The sequence below is a fragment of the Archocentrus centrarchus genome, chromosome 16 (genome assembly GCF_007364275.1).
Source record: "Archocentrus centrarchus isolate MPI-CPG fArcCen1 chromosome 16, fArcCen1, whole genome shotgun sequence".
NCBI classification, from domain to species: domain Eukaryota; kingdom Metazoa; phylum Chordata; class Actinopteri; order Cichliformes; family Cichlidae; genus Archocentrus; species Archocentrus centrarchus.
Window position 1 is genome coordinate 18,594,398 of NC_044361.1, and position 15,678 is coordinate 18,610,075.

A 15,678-nucleotide genomic window follows, 5' to 3' on the forward strand; every position below is an offset into this window, starting at 1 on the left:
GTTATTTGAATAACTGAGTTTGGGTTTTATTGATTATTCAAAATTGCTAAATTGGCCACAGGTGTGAATGTGAGTCTGTCTATATGCATTAGCCCTGTCTCTGCCATGATATCTGGGACATGCTCCAGTCCCACCGCAATGCTGAATTGGACAAGCAGAAGAAAATGGATGGATATATGGTAATCTTGTTTATAGCTTCTTATATTTGAGTTCTAGTCACTCTTTAGTATTCACAACCCCAATTCCAAAAAAGTTGGAAGGCTGTGTAAAATATAAACAAAAACAGAATGCAATGATTTGCCAATCTCAAAAACCAGACACAGAAAAGTATCAAATATTTAAAATGAAAAACACAAGGTAATTTTTAAGTTGCTGGCAGCAACGCATCTCAAAAAGTTGGGACAGAGCCATGTTTATCACTGTGTAGCATCCCCTCTTCTTTTAACAACAGTCTGTAAACATCTGGAAACTGAGGAGAGCAGCTGCTGGTTTGTGGGAGAGGAATGTTGTCCCTTTCTTGTTTGATAGGGGATTCTAGATGCTCAACAGTCCTGGATCTTCTTTGTCATATTTTTTTGTTTCATGATGCTCCAAATGTTTTAAATTGGAGAAATGCCTGGACTGCAGACAGGCCAGTTCAGCACCTGGACTCTTCTACTATGAAGTCACGCTGCTTTAATAGATGCAGCGTGCGGTATCGCTTTGCATTTTGGTTTCTGTCTTAAAGTTCTTGTTCCTCCCTCCTCAGTGTTCCTCTGTATGATTTTTAGTGTTAGTTTGTTGTCTCTGTGCTTACTATTGCCTTTTGGGTTATCCCCTGTTTTATTTTGATAGTTAGTTGTTCCTTGTGCCCTGCTTTGAGTTTTCATTCATGCCTGTTGGTTATCTTAATTATGGTCAGCTATGCCTGGTTCCCCACATATTTTCACTTCCCTACTACCCCTCTCTGTATTTTGGTCATTGTCATCCATGTGAATTGTGAATTCCTTGTCTTGTATTCCCTGCAATCCCTGCTTACCTGTTCCTTGTCTTTTCTGGACCCTTTTGGATTACATTAATTATTTTAGACTTGTGTTTGTGTAAAGGACTCTAATCAGATATTAAAGCTCGCTTGTGTTTATACTATTTCGTGCATCCTGCTTTCTGGATCCTCGACTACTACACCCCACACAGACAAGAATTTACAAGAGCAGAGAGATTAACTTTCTCTTTATTGTACTAACAACATGATAAAAACAAAGTAAATCACAAGACCAGGAGACCATAGTTTGTGTCCCTTAGTTTCACACTCGATATCCTTTCACTTGCTGTCACTTGCTGTTTGGTTACATTTAGGCACCAAAACGTTTTTGGTTTAGAAACAGATTATGCTTTTGGCTAAAATATACCCTTTCACATGTTGAAAAGAGACACAAAGATGTATCAAGATGAATGTAAATGAAACACCAAGGGCAGTTAGATAAGACTATTTAGAGCCAAAGCATTGGGAGGAGCTGTCCACTGTGACTTGGGTGCTGAAACACTTTTCTGCATCCAAGTGGGGGTGCAGGCGCACACAAACATTTTTAGATAAATAAACAAACTCAAAGAACTGTCTGCGCTGTCTCTTTCTCCCTTCATCTGCCTTTCACACACGTCCACGCCAAAACATGTCGAAACTTTGAAAAAAATGTGTGACCTCAAACAGCCCTTGTCCATCAGCTGGCAGACAGGTTTAAGTTTCCTCCCATTTTGTGTAGCTTTTGTTTCTTTTCCCACCTCTCTTTTGTTTCTTTAGCTCTTTTCTCTGCTGCCCTCCATCTCTGCTTGCAGTGAGGTAAATGGCTGCTGAAAAGATAATGGAATGTCTGCTGGCCTGGCCTGGACTCTCCATCTTCTATGGCTCTGACACCACATTGGGAAATTAAGGTGGGGGAGGGGAGTGAGGCTAGAGGATAGAGAAGAGAAACAGAGAGATAGAGGGACAGAAGAAGAGGAAGGGAAAGGCCGACTGTTCGTGTATGTGTGTGTGAGCACATCAGCGATCAGGGTCAGTACATGGCACTGAGCTCAAGGGCTCTTAGAAGAGATAGAGGGATCAAGAACGAGAGGCTAAGTGGCCCAGGACTAAAAGTGTAATCAGTTTTCTGACTGTAGCAGACGACCCAATACTGACCGCTGTAGGGCCATCCAGTTGGATGGAGGTGGGAAATAACAATAATCTTCCTCAAAACACAACTTCAGTATTATCTATTCCATATAATCAGCATTCACAATTCACCAGGAGGCCAGTTTGTGATGGAGGGCAGCTTTAGAAGCTGTAGACATGTAACACGGCTCTAAAATAACTCTTGAGGGAGAAAAAATAATTAAAATCAGGAAACCAACATAAATTCTGAAACCTCCAACTCACAGACTCCTCGTGATCTCCGCTGAGACTTGTGTAAGCGACCCTGTAGCTCTCCACGCTGGGGTCTTCCAGCTCCCACGAAGCATCTAAGCTCTGGGTGGTCTCGTCACTCAGCTGAAGATTTCTCACAGCCTGACGCGCCACTGAGACACCACATCACATACTTGCAGTTACTGTACCAAATTACTATAGATTTTATATCTCAAAAAATGAGATTTGGCTCAAAGGTTATTTTCTTCACGCTGTTAATGTAAAAAATATCAGTGAAAAGCCAGTGTGAAAGCTTCAGTTTCAGCCTGGTGTGCTGTGATTTTGGGTGCTAAAGAAAAGTAATATCCAGCCCAGGTGGAGAATATTTTCATACGAGGACTCACAAAATGCTTTTGTTTTGTTTTTGTAATGCAGCCTTAAAACAGTAACCATGTTTTTTTTTTTTTAAACATAGGCAACCGGCCGTCATTTAGTGGGTTGCTTTAAGTTGTGAATTTTAGAGGGGCACTTGGAGTTTTAAGCAAAGCAGATGTGCTGTGTTAAACTTTGTAGTATAGTAGGCAAAAACCCAAAACAACAAAAAACATTCCAGATGGTCTTTGGTCATCTCTGAAATGGTAGAATTTGAACTCCAGGCTCTGGATGAAGCCAACTTGGTAAACACACTTATATAAATTCAATCTTTTTTCATGATGTGCATCCTCCAAGAGAGTGCTATCAGCATTTTAGCTTTGAATAATCTTTTTTTTTTTCCTAATCACTGTGATTTTGCGTTTGCTTCTTGAAAGTAAATAAGCAACAATGGCCAAAAATCTGCTACAAGGACTAAGAAGAACTACGGTTGCACTTTGGCAACATTAGCCTGCACTGGCAACTAGTGAAGCCTTTCACATTAAAATGGAAATTGCCTTTCTTGACAGATGCCTTGGCTTGAGCCATGATTAAAATTTGGCCAGTCTCTCTGCAAGGATAGTTTTTCAGAAAAAAGTACCAAGTGAAATTAGCCTTCTGTCCACTGGACACATGCTAGCAAAATAATTTAAAGCAGCAGTTTCAAGGTTCAAAAAATAAGTTGCGTGGCACAGTTTTACCTAACATGAGGTGCCCTCTGGTTTTTGCTGACATTTTCAAGTTTTACAGAAAGCCTGTTTGGACACTTCTTACCTGTGGTTGTGGTAGCAAGTGTTGTTGTCTTGGCCACTGGGGAAATAGAGAGGGGACAAATCAGATAATTGGATTCAAACTCTCCTCAACAGCTCTTTGTGTCAATAAATAAGCCAATTAGACAGAAATACGCAACAAATCACTGATGGTGAAATAGATTTTCTTCTTCTCAGATAAGCTGAGACAAACAAATCAATGCAAATGTGTTCATGCAAAGCTTTGGTTTGACTCAGAAATGCAAATTCTCTGATCTTAAATGCACGTGTGATTGTACGGATCTGTTATAATAAGCAAACTGTAGTGCTTTATCAGGAGGGAATACGTCTGAGAAAAAGCTTTGAGCCTGATTTTGCCAAGTTTTATATTGATCAGATAAAGCAAATACCACAACTACCTGAATTAGTCATTTGAAAAGTCAGTTAAACAATCACACTTACATGTGGTCTCAGTGACAAACACTGTATCACTCTCAGATCTGTCTTTGAATATGGCTGTCAGCATAACTTCATACTCAGTGGAGGGACTGAGACCGCGCAGTGTGTATCTGTTATCACTTCCACTCAAGACCACCTACAGAAAAGAAACAAGCCTCATATTAGATCTGATTTCCAATAGTGTGTTCTCTCTAAACTACAGAAACATGAAGGCTCCAAAAACTGTCAGCTTTACTGTTTTATAACCTGTTTGTGCAAACAAAACTAAAAATTGAACAACATTCAGTTTGACTTTATTACATAATGCTTTCAGTATCATTGTTACTGAAGTAATAATTTCACTAAAAATCATGTCAGACGTTAACAATATTGTGCTCTTAGGTCAGCTTCTTCTGATTTGTGCTTTTATTTGTTGCCAGAAGAAGCTGAATCAGAAGAGTTTCCTAAGTTAAGAGATTTAATAATATTTTAGCCATTAACCAACAGTCTGAAAAGTGTATTAACACTCTAATGCAAAACTCCACACTGTCAAAAACAAGGTCACAATGGAGTTTTAGTAGAGAACGCTGCTAAAGACATAAATTAATAAGTCGCCTCATAATTTCTGCAGGTAGATGGGGAAACGGCAGTGCATATTTTAAGAAGCAGAGTTTAAATTTAATATTTTCATTGTTATATTAAACAAAAGAACAAAAATACTGAATATGACCAACTTAAGTCTTATTGCATTAAGATGTGTCCTATAATATATCTATTACAGACATGTGTGGTTTCCCATGAACATAGAATGCTTCCAGTTGGACTCACTGCATCAGCAGGAGTCCAAACGACCACTGCAAATTGTTTCACACAGAGACAAATCAGACCCAAAGGTACACACAAAGAGGTCATCAAGAGTACAGCACACTTCAACAGAGAGAAACCCTGAAATTAGTATTTACTCCAGATGGCTCAATAACCAGATTATGTGCAGGTATTTGTTTCTTTACAAAACCCTCCGAGGTATAGTTACACACAAATTTCACCAGTGGGGCTATTTGTGCTTTTCCTGAAGCAAGTTCATTGTTTGTGAGTCACTGTCTCCCTTTCCTTTTTACAATAAATCTTAATGGGAAATTTTCCACATTTTATTTTATTGTTTCCTGAGACTCAAACAGATATTTTATTGATTATCAAAGAGAAGAAGGTGTCAAATAATTATAAAGTTTTTGTCTGGGTAACGTTTCACTCTGTCTCTGTGTTGTATGTATTATGTCTAATCCCCCCTCAGACAAAACAATACCAAGCAAATCGATGAAGGATGTAAATGTGTGTGTGCGCGCGCATGTGTGTGAGCACACGTAGCATGTGGGTGAGAAACAGAGAAAAGCTGCATGTATCCCTTTCTCTAGTCTGGTGGTATTACCAGCCCACCTCTCCAACTCCCCAGAGTGTTATTTTCAGCTTCGATGACTCTCAGCAAAACACACAAACACACGTACAGGCTCGCACAGCATGCACAAACACACACACAAACACACACTCTAAGGGCTCTATCGCTGCCTTGCAGCTGTCTCTAAACCCCAGATCATGGTAATAAAACACCCAAGCCATTAATTTCTAGATTTATTCAGCCTTTATTTATACTCAACCATGCCAGAGGTTTTACCAGCTACTGGTAGTGTAGTTAAGCTTCTATTTAAGTCTATAGGAGATAGTCTTCTCTTTATCTGTGCGCATGGAGTGGAGCTACTTCTTCCTCTGAAAAAAGAGATAATAACTGGACTCCTGGCTAAATGAAATCCATGCAGATTATGTATCTTCAGATGTAAAATTATACATTTTGTTTGTGTAATAACACATGGATATGTGCTGCAGGTTTAACCTTGTGATTCCACACTGTTAGGTGCTTTACTCTGACTTATCTAAAATATATATAGTAATGTGCAAAAGTCTTGAGTCACTCCTCATTTCTTATAATTTGGAGGAGCCAGACTTTCTTGTAATTCTTCAAAGTGTTCTTGAGCAACAGTTTTCCAGGATTTCTAAAGGTATTGCAAAGTTTTTCTTTGGGCATTGCCTGCTTTTTCACTCATTTTCAATCCAGTCCCTGTACCTGACCATTTTCAATAGGACTGTTTGTGATCTCAAATACACTGTCAATGTGGTACATGATAGAAAACCACACAGTGGAACATAATCAGTCATGGATTGGCCTCCCCAGAGACTGGATCTCAACATTATTGGAGCAGTGTGGGATCATCTTGACAGAGAGAAGAACAAAAAGGCAGCCAACATCCAAAGAAGAGCTTTGAATGAAATGCCACCTTGCTAGAATGGTACAGTTGTTGCCATATATGCTGTATTTTCATGTATGTTTGCACATGTTTCAATAAACTGCTGCACCAATTGCCCACATTTCCAGCAAAATATAGAGAAATGCGTGGTGGGTCAAGTTTTTGCACAGCGTTGTACCTTCCCTTCTGGATTGTAGTGGGACTAACCTCTTTTGTGTCGCCACCTTCAAACGGTGCCCAGGAGAGTCTGTAGAGGATAATGTCACTGGCTGAGTGATCCCAGCTGACCTTAAAGCTGTCTGTGCTGACTTCACTGGAGTGTAGATTCAGAGGACCAGGAACTGGGGCTGAAAGATAGAAAAGCTGAGTCTCCCCCCCCTTTTTTTTTCTCATTTATTAATATTTACATAAATTCAATAACGTTTTCAATTCTGTTCTGATTATACTGTAAGTTTATGAAGCTTTTCTGCTGGGCCAATTTATTACATAACTGTCAGTTCAGCAAAAAGTTAGTTCTTGCAAAAGCACTGTCGCACCATTTCGGTGTGAATCTACCACTTCCTACTCCTCTGCTCAAACAGTTGAAAAGTGCTGCGGCATAAAGCTTCCTTTCTGAAACCTGGTCCATTAAACAAAGTTTGCCAGGAGATAAATAAAAAACGTAAACGGTCCTTTTAAAGTGAATGGTTTAATAGTTGCTTGCCAGACACATTTCTTTGAGCTGACTCAGCGCTGCAGCCCAACTGCTTGTTGCATAAAGGGATATTCCTACAAATCAATATCTGTTAGCGTGACGGAATAGTCAGGGACAGTGAAATGACCTTTTAATGTGGCTGGGCTATTATGCCGAGGTGTAAATGAGATGGGCAGGCTGCCAAAATAGCAAAAGGACCAGTGAGGGTAATAAAATTCACCACTGTTTGGCACTAAGAGAGAAATGGTTTGCTTTTTAATGATATTGATAGAACTATTTTCTGGAGATTGAGACTAAATTGTCCTCAACTGAGATGGTGGGAAATGAAAAAGCAGCAATATAGAAAACAAACATAGAAATGTGTTTGATAATCTCCACTGTTGACAATGACTCAAAAAACTCAGCCAACAGTTTCTTACTGGTAGTGAACGCATCGGTGAGCGGCTCTGATTGGCCCTCGTCGTACAGGGCAAAGATGGCCACTGAGTACTCCGTCAGAGATGTCAGCTCGCTGAGGTCATAAGAACTCACTGGACCAACCTCCACCTGCAGGACACATGGAAAAAAACTCACTGCTATGCCTGTTAAACAGAGAAAAATGTAACCACAATCAACGTGAAAGATAACGGTTCTTCTAAGACTCTGTGTAGGGACTTTGTTTACAATATTCATAAGGCAATTAAAACATTTCCAAAAGACTAACCTTTAGCAGGAACATGTAGTGACATAAGCTGCAATATTTGCATATTTTCCAAGATGATTTGTATTATTACTTTTAGCCTTTAATTATTCTGCTTTTTGCACATTACTTCCTCTTTTCCTTTTTCTGATCTCTTCTCACCTTGGCACTCTGAAACTATTTTTCTAAGACATATAAAACAGAGTCACACGTCACCTCGTCTGTGACTAGTCCGTCTGTCTTGTCCCACATGATGCGGTAACCATTAACTCCACTGGGTGCGGGGTCCCAGCTGATGTGGGCGGAGTTATGTGTGATGTCAGAAAACTGGAGGTTGCTGGGAAGACTCAGTGGTACTGGAGGGACAGAGGGAGAGAAAGCTTGATGTGTGTTTGCATCAGGCATCAGCCTCTGGGTCTGTGGATACATGTTGCAAACCAAGCTAACTAACTAAGTGCACAAACCAACAGGTAATGCCATGGCAGCTACATCCATCTTTTTTATACAGTCTTTGGTTTGTATGCTCCTGTGCTTCTACCTGAATAACCATCAAATGGCTGCTTTTTCTCAATACATAGTGTATAAGATAGCTGCTGGCTCTTGAACATCATCTGGAAATCCTTACTGAACTTTCAAGAACTGTTTTTATATTGATTAGAACTAAATTACATACAAAAAACCTGCTCGATCAAGACAAAAGCAACAACAAATACTCAACACAAGACTTAAAGATACAGTGTAAAATCTCACTACTAGATGTCAGTAGATTATAGATTGCAGTCAACCGAATTATGTTTTCTTACTCCTCTCAATTCAAGTGCATAATTCCAGTTACGGTGGCCACTGTAAGACATACAATGTTCACGTGAGTGTAAGCTGTCTGCTGCTTACCTCAGCTATGGCCCAGGTATATTTACTCTGAAGGAGACTGTAAAACTTTGTGAAAGAAGTCCGATACAAGTCGATAAATCAGTGAAGCTCACTTCTGCCTGATGACAGCAATAATGAGGTGAGTTGATGACGATATACTGAACTTTTCTGTCAGTAAACACTGCCGTTTTTGCCACTGTTAGCAAAACTGTCTTTGAAGTGGATCTAACATTGTTGGACTCTCTTACTGAATAAGCTCTCATATGATATGTGAATGTAATCAAAATTTTTATCAGAGGGAAAGGGTGATTTTTAGGATTTTTGAGCCTAACATTAGCTGGCATAATGTTAGCTTATAACCAGCTGTTGTTGTGTAGCCTGCTTGTTGTCAGCTGTTTAGAGATGGGAGGGTCGCAGCAGATTAGCTATCTGCTGACAATAAGTAATTGTCGACAATATCGGGAATAAATAAGCATGTTTATGCATGTTTTTATGTGTTAGAGCCCTGACTACAGTTCAGGAGATGAGGCTGTCTGTTGAGAACCATTTAGTGACCAAATTAGTCATCAGTCACAGACACGTGGATTTTTCTTCATTGCAATAAGTGGATTGAGTTTTCTTATTTTGTAAAAGATGATCAGAGCAGAACTTAATTCTATGACTAGGTCAGCATCTGTCTGTCTACAGAGCCGTAATTGCCGACCAACCATGAGTTTTTGAGAAAACAGACATTTTTGCTGAGCAGCTTTATCAGAACCAGTCTGAGTTTTTAAGATTGAGGACATTTGTGATGACAGAAGATATTTAACAAAGTTCACACTGTTACAATGAAAAGATGAAAAATGAGATTTGGTTTCACAGTTAACTATCTGGCTAATTAAAGTTCTGTTAATTTTAAGATAAAGGTTGAGAACTAAAAACTGTTTGTGTGTACATTACTCACATGTGGTTTCCTGGTTTGTAGCAGGGTGACTGGCCTCCTCTCCAAACATGGCATAAACAGTGACAGTGTATTCAGTGTGAGGGATCAGCCCATCCAGCTCCACCTCTGTCACTGCATCCGAAACCTTTATCTAGTGACAAAAAGGTATTTCAGGATTTAAAACTTTGGACTTCATGTTGCCAACTTCCAAATTTACAGATTTAAACTCAATAAGCAATTTATCCTCCCCTTAATTTTTTTACTACCTCCTTCTTCTCCAAGTCACCATCAAATGTCTGAGGTGCATACACCAGCATGTAGCCAGAGACTCCATCCACACTGTCCCATCTTACTTTCATGGTGTTGTGACTGACATCAAACAGCTGGAGCCTGGTAACTGTGGGAAAAGCCACTACATGCATACACACAGAGGGCCACACAGACAAAAATAACATGTCACATTTCAATTAAGGAGGAATTACATGACTAAATTTTAGAGTGGGCTTTGATTAAAGAGGGTGTTTTTATAAATATCAGTGTACACAGTTTTAACTGAATTTGAACTTTAAGTAAGGAAAGTCTTTTTCCTGTATTATACACTACTGTGTAAAAGTATATATATTGTTGTAAACATAAATGGAAATACTGTATATAAGGCAAAAACAGAGTATGTAAAATTCACAGCCTGAACTTTCTTGAGGTCCGGGCTCTGGGGAGGCCGATCCATGGCTGATTTTCTGTTTTGTGTTTGTGGGACTTTGTGTTTTTCTCTCCAGGTATGATTTTACTGCATTGACAGTGTGTTTGAGACCACTGTCATGCTAACAAAAAATGAAGCTGTTGCCAATCAGATGCTTTCCAGATGGTATTGCAAAGTGGAATAAAATCTGACTGTACTTTTCTGCATTCACAAGTCCATCAATTTTGACAAAATACACAACACCACTGGCTGAAATGCAGCCCCAAACCATGACAGCGCCTCCGCCATTTTTTACAAATGGTTGTAGACACTCACTGTTGTACCTCTCTCCAGACCTCCCCCGTTCATATCGATGATGATTTGAACCAAAAATGTCAAATTTGGATTTATCACTCCATTAGACCTGCTTTCACTGATTTTCAGTCCAGTTCTTGTGTAATTTGGCTTTCAGTGAACAGTAGATGGATTAACTGAAGGGCCAGATGTATCTCTCAGGTCCTCTGTCAGGTCATTGTTGGATTTTTTCCAGTTTCTTAAGGACACGACTTTCAGATGCTGTTCATCTGCTGTAGATGGATTTTTAGGCCTGCCACTTCTTGTTTTGTTCTCCGCTTGTTCAGTTTCCTCAACATTTTTAAGGACGCACTGCGCAGAATGCCAAATTATGCCAAGTTTTTCACTAACAACTCAGCTTCCTCTTTTGTCCTCATTTGTTAAGTTTCTTTAGATTTTTTGAGGACACATTGCACACCATATGGCAACATAAAGCCTGGCTCTTTGGAAGCAAAATATAAAGACATAAGGGCTGGCTCAAGACTTTTGCACAGCACTGTAAATGCATTTTCAATATGTCTGGCTTCTGCAGCTGTCAAACTTTGTAAGCCATTGTTATTAAATCGTGTTCTGAGAGTGGAGTTTTATAAACACACTTCTGCATGTGTGTTTGCGTGCAAGAATAAACTTACGGGTTGTTTCTGATCCTCTCAGAGGTTCGCTTGCCTTGTTTGCATACACAGCAAACACAGCCAGTTGGTACTCGGTGAGGGAGCTAAGATGCTGTAACACCACTGAAGACTCACTGCCGACCACTACAGCCTGGGGTGCGGAAGGGTGAATCGGGGAAGGAAGATAGTAAGAAAGATGGATGGAAATGACAAAAGTGTAGAAATGCATGGGAAAAGAGGGTGCAAAAGGGGTAGGAGGGACAAAGAAAGGCACGAAAAATGGAAATTGGGGCAATAAATAGGGAGACGTAAAAATGAAAGATAGTAGAGAGGAAAGCAAGAGGAAACCAGGGAAGAAAAGAAAGATTGGAAGAGAATGGGAAAGGAAGGAGGAAACAATCGATTTATTGAATGAGATAAAGCACAAACGTCTAATGCTAAAAGAATATTTTTTTTCATTCTGAACGAAGAAGATGACAGTTGTGATAAAGATTAGGCCCAGGGTGAGCCAGCTGGAAAGGTCTCTTTACATACAGCTCCAGAACATCTGGTCCCTGTAAACTCAGCTAAGTGAAAGATTTAATGGTTTCTGTGGTCAAATGTTCTGGAAAAATCAAGCAGGTGCCTATTTCAGGCCACAGTATCATTTTTAGTGAGCCATCCTAACCTGCAAGGATATCCTGGGGAGATGTGAATAGAGAGATGAAAGTGAGAGGTATAGACTGACGTCTTGAGGAAAAACTGATCTCAAACTATAAACCTGCCCGATTGCTGATAACTCCCCCTGGTGTCATAAATATTATGGAAAAGTACATTCTGCCCACCTCACGTTGCTCCTACTGATTGTAGGATTTTTTAATTCCTGCTTTTGCTTCAGCACATCTGCATGCAAAACTGAACATCATCAGATTGCTTTGAGTCATGCACGTGCAATGACATGGATATTTCTCTGTCTGGTTTAACTTGGTAAACTTACTGTGGGGTTTTCAGCAAATAATACACTATTTACCTCCTGTGGGGCTTCTCCCTGAGAGGGATAATACACCACTCTGTATTTCTCTACATTTCCAGGGGCGTGTCTCCAAGAGACCCGAAAGCTTTGGGCTGTGATATCTGATGTCACTAGGTCAAATGGCATTCCTGTTGTCTCTGGAATGTGTTCTGAAAGACAAAAATGAAAGGATAGGCCAACAGGCTGCCTCAGATTGAATATAGCTTTTAAGTGCAAATCACAAACAGTCAGATCACAGTAAATGAGATTATATGGAAATATGATTAAAAAACATTAGGCCAGATTTATAGTGTCCAATGATACACAGCAAGTCAAAGTGATCACTTAGGATACTGTGTGCTAAACAACTAACTTTTCTTTTATGCTTTACTTTATTTTTGATATTTAATGTTACAAAGTTGCTACTGGTATTCTGGTTTGCATGTAAGTAAGTAAGTAAGTAAGTAAGTAAGTAAACATGCTTTCCTGAGGTTTCTGCCGACCTCTATCTTGTTCTTACTCTGCTTGATGTCTTTGTCTTGCTGCTCCACCTGTTTGCACACTGTTTTTGTTAGTCCCCCTACAATAGAGCTCATGACGTTGAAGTCAGCCACATTGTATACATGAGTGCTGTCCGGCTCTGAGGCGATGGAGCGTAACTCGTTCTCATCAGCATTCTTTACACCTGGAAAAGTAAAGGCACACAAATGACTGTTAATATTTAGAAACAACACCTGTAATACACAGTCTATATACTAATTATGCTATATTTACATGAACACAGGTATTTTTTTTAAACTGTGATTTTCTGCTTTCATCTTAAAAATAATAATAATAAAAAATCCACACAAGCACTGTTTTGAAAAATATATCCATCCACGCTGAAATGCCAAAAACAACGGCAAGTCTAGTCAAGAGCATGCCAAATCAGCAGATGGCAATTTAGCCCTAACCATATAGAAATGTTGGCCAGTTAGAAGCCGAAGGAGAAAAGGCAAAAAAAGATGAAGAAGTAAGTCTTGTATTTGGACAGATAATGAGATTGAAGTGTTCCTCAATGTCACATTAGATTATAAAATTACAAAGACACAAAGAAATGTGGCCTGGGAGACGTGATCTCTCTTGATGTCCTCCATACACAGTGATGATGATTTGAATCAAAAATCTCAGCCTCAGCCTTTTCTCCCTGTTTCCTTCTTTAAGAATGACTTTTTAACTACCACCCTTCCACTGAGACCATGACGTGAAGACTTCAGTGAACAGTAGATGGATCAAGTGATAGCATCTCTCAGGTCCTGCTTCAGGTCTTCACTGGATTTTTTCCTAATTCTTAAGGACTTGACTTTCAGATACTGTTCAGCTGCTGTAAATAGTTTTTTTAGACCTACTACATCTTCTTTTATCCTCCATTTGTTCAGGTTCTTCAGATTTTTTGAGGACACACTGCACACCAAGCCAACATATGGCAAGTTTTAAATAGCTTTTTGGTATCACCAAGAATACAATTTTATGCCTGTCAAACTGTGTTATTTCTGGCATTTGTCAAAGATTCAACTAAAGAAATGGGAACTGTTTGTTACATGTAAACACAACATTGGTTTATCCCTTGAATTAGGTGCCTTTTTATGCTTCAATTATTCATAGGTCAAAACAAAAGAAAGGTAGGTTTAAAAAAATCCTCTGAATATGATCAGATATAAAGACTGGACTGAAAATGAGTGAAAAAGCAGCCAAAGTCTAAAGAACTTTGGAGAACCAAGACTTTTGCACACTACTGTAAGTACCAGTAATTTTGTTTTTCAGTAGCCACAGTTAGCATGTCATTTAACATTACAGTGACCCACCAACGCTAGCTAACAAGTCTTTTCTGCTACATGTAATCATATTAATCATGTCCAGCATTAAAAAAACTCCAGGCTTAAACAAAGGGCTGCAGCTAGGATAGGATCTGTGATTTATTCTCACCTATAGCAAACAGCTCAACACCAGCATTTTGCAGTTCCTCTGCTGGTGGTATAACATCATCCTGAGACTTTCCATCTGTGATCAGGATCCCAATCTTGGGTATACCAGGCCGTGCACCAGACTCAGGCTTGAAACAGTTCTCCAAAATAAAAGTCAATGCAAGGCCTGTGAAGAGAGAGAATGCAGAGTAAAAAGAGGATGAGTAGAAAAAGGATGAATCAGGTAGATTCAAGGTAAGGCAGCATGCTTAATGATGTTGGGTTGTAATTTTAGGCGTCCCCATGTTCCTTTTGGACAAAAATTCAAACTCAATTAAAACCAAAGTTTCCAAAAATTCACTGGGATGAGCAGGCTCCAATGCAGGCTGTTTATTAGACACATTGGTTACACAAAACACAGACAAAAAACAAAACACAGACAGTAACAGCATTAAGACTAAACACACACACACACACAGAAGGAGAGAGAAGAAAGAAGGATTCAAAGGAGAGAAACAGAGACAGAGAAAGATGCAGAGACAGGAAGAAAAGAGGAAGAACACAGGTAGGGTGGTAAAAAGAGCAGGCGCATCATTTTTATAACCTGAAGATGGTAACTACCTACTTGCCTTTGCCCCCTCTCCATTTGCATAAAGTGTCATCTCCTGAAACCTGATCGTCGACCAACCCACTATGGGCTCCACTACTTCTACTTCCGCTCCTCTTTGCACAGGTTCAAAGACAGAGTTCACCGGTGCTTTTCATAATCTACAGCAGTTCTAACAGCTGTCAATATTAAGGACTTTTCCCAGCAGAAACTACTGTTCCAAAAATACTCCCACTGACAGCCTTCTAAAACTTCCGCTATAAAAAAAACTCCTTAGGGCAATTTTACATAAGTATACAAGATTTATTCCCACACTTTATTCATTTTACACAAACACAGGTGGGTCTACAAACCCAAAGTCCAAGGGCACACTGTCCTAAGCAACTTGAATTTTATCATAAAGGTGACACAGTGTCATGTGAACCAAAAGTTCTGCATTAGGTAAAAGTGAAGCTCTAAACATAGATGAGAGCAGTTTTAACAGGAGATAAAAGTGAGGCCCTGAGCTTCCATGGGAGTGAATATAACAGACCTCAGTTTTATCTACCTAAAGCATACAGTGTTCATTAATCCAGTGTGTGTGACTAGTATAAGTACTAATAAATTATATAAATATGGTAACAGTAAACACCAATATCAAAGTGATTAAAAATTCCCAACAATGACACAGTAATATAAATGAAAATATATATTTAAAAATATTCAGTAAAGATAAGTACAACAAAGAACAGGTATAGAATAATAGTATAGCAATGATAATAACAGGATTTTAAAGAAAGACAATGGAGGACAAAGGCAAGTGCAAACTTTTTTCTCCTAACCGTATTCTGCTCTTGTAAAACAAAAGGCAATATCACTGATGCTCAGTACCTGTGAGAGTGTTTCCTCCTTTATAGGGCAGGTTCCTGACAGCATCAACTACTGCATCTTTAGTTGAGAAAGAATTTAAATGCCACTCGATCCTGGGATCACCACTGTACTGTGCAAGACCTGAAAAAAGGAACAGCATCACCAAATTAAGCATACACAGCCTGTCATTTCCCTGTTTTATTCAGTCAAACTTGGACTAATTCA

The 15,678-nt window shown here is 39.3% G+C and overlaps 1 protein-coding gene across 1 annotated transcript in view; it reads right to left on the reverse strand.

Moving 5' to 3' along the window:
- col14a1a (collagen, type XIV, alpha 1a) overlaps positions 1-15,678 on the reverse strand; it is a 158,609-nt gene that overhangs the window by 98,939 nt on the left and 43,992 nt on the right. Inside the window, exons 6-18 of the mRNA XM_030750883.1 lie at positions 15,475-15,594; positions 14,020-14,184; positions 12,575-12,739; positions 12,073-12,224; positions 11,085-11,214; positions 9,686-9,831; positions 9,441-9,570; positions 7,844-7,983; positions 7,368-7,494; positions 6,462-6,601; positions 3,982-4,114; positions 3,545-3,580; positions 2,393-2,532 (exon numbers count right to left, since the gene is read on the reverse strand). Of these exons, the coding sequence (XP_030606743.1) occupies positions 2,393-2,532; positions 3,545-3,580; positions 3,982-4,114; positions 6,462-6,601; positions 7,368-7,494; positions 7,844-7,983; positions 9,441-9,570; positions 9,686-9,831; positions 11,085-11,214; positions 12,073-12,224; positions 12,575-12,739; positions 14,020-14,184; positions 15,475-15,594 (1,724 nt within the window). The remainder of the gene's footprint in view (positions 1-2,392; positions 2,533-3,544; positions 3,581-3,981; positions 4,115-6,461; positions 6,602-7,367; positions 7,495-7,843; positions 7,984-9,440; positions 9,571-9,685; positions 9,832-11,084; positions 11,215-12,072; positions 12,225-12,574; positions 12,740-14,019; positions 14,185-15,474; positions 15,595-15,678) is intronic.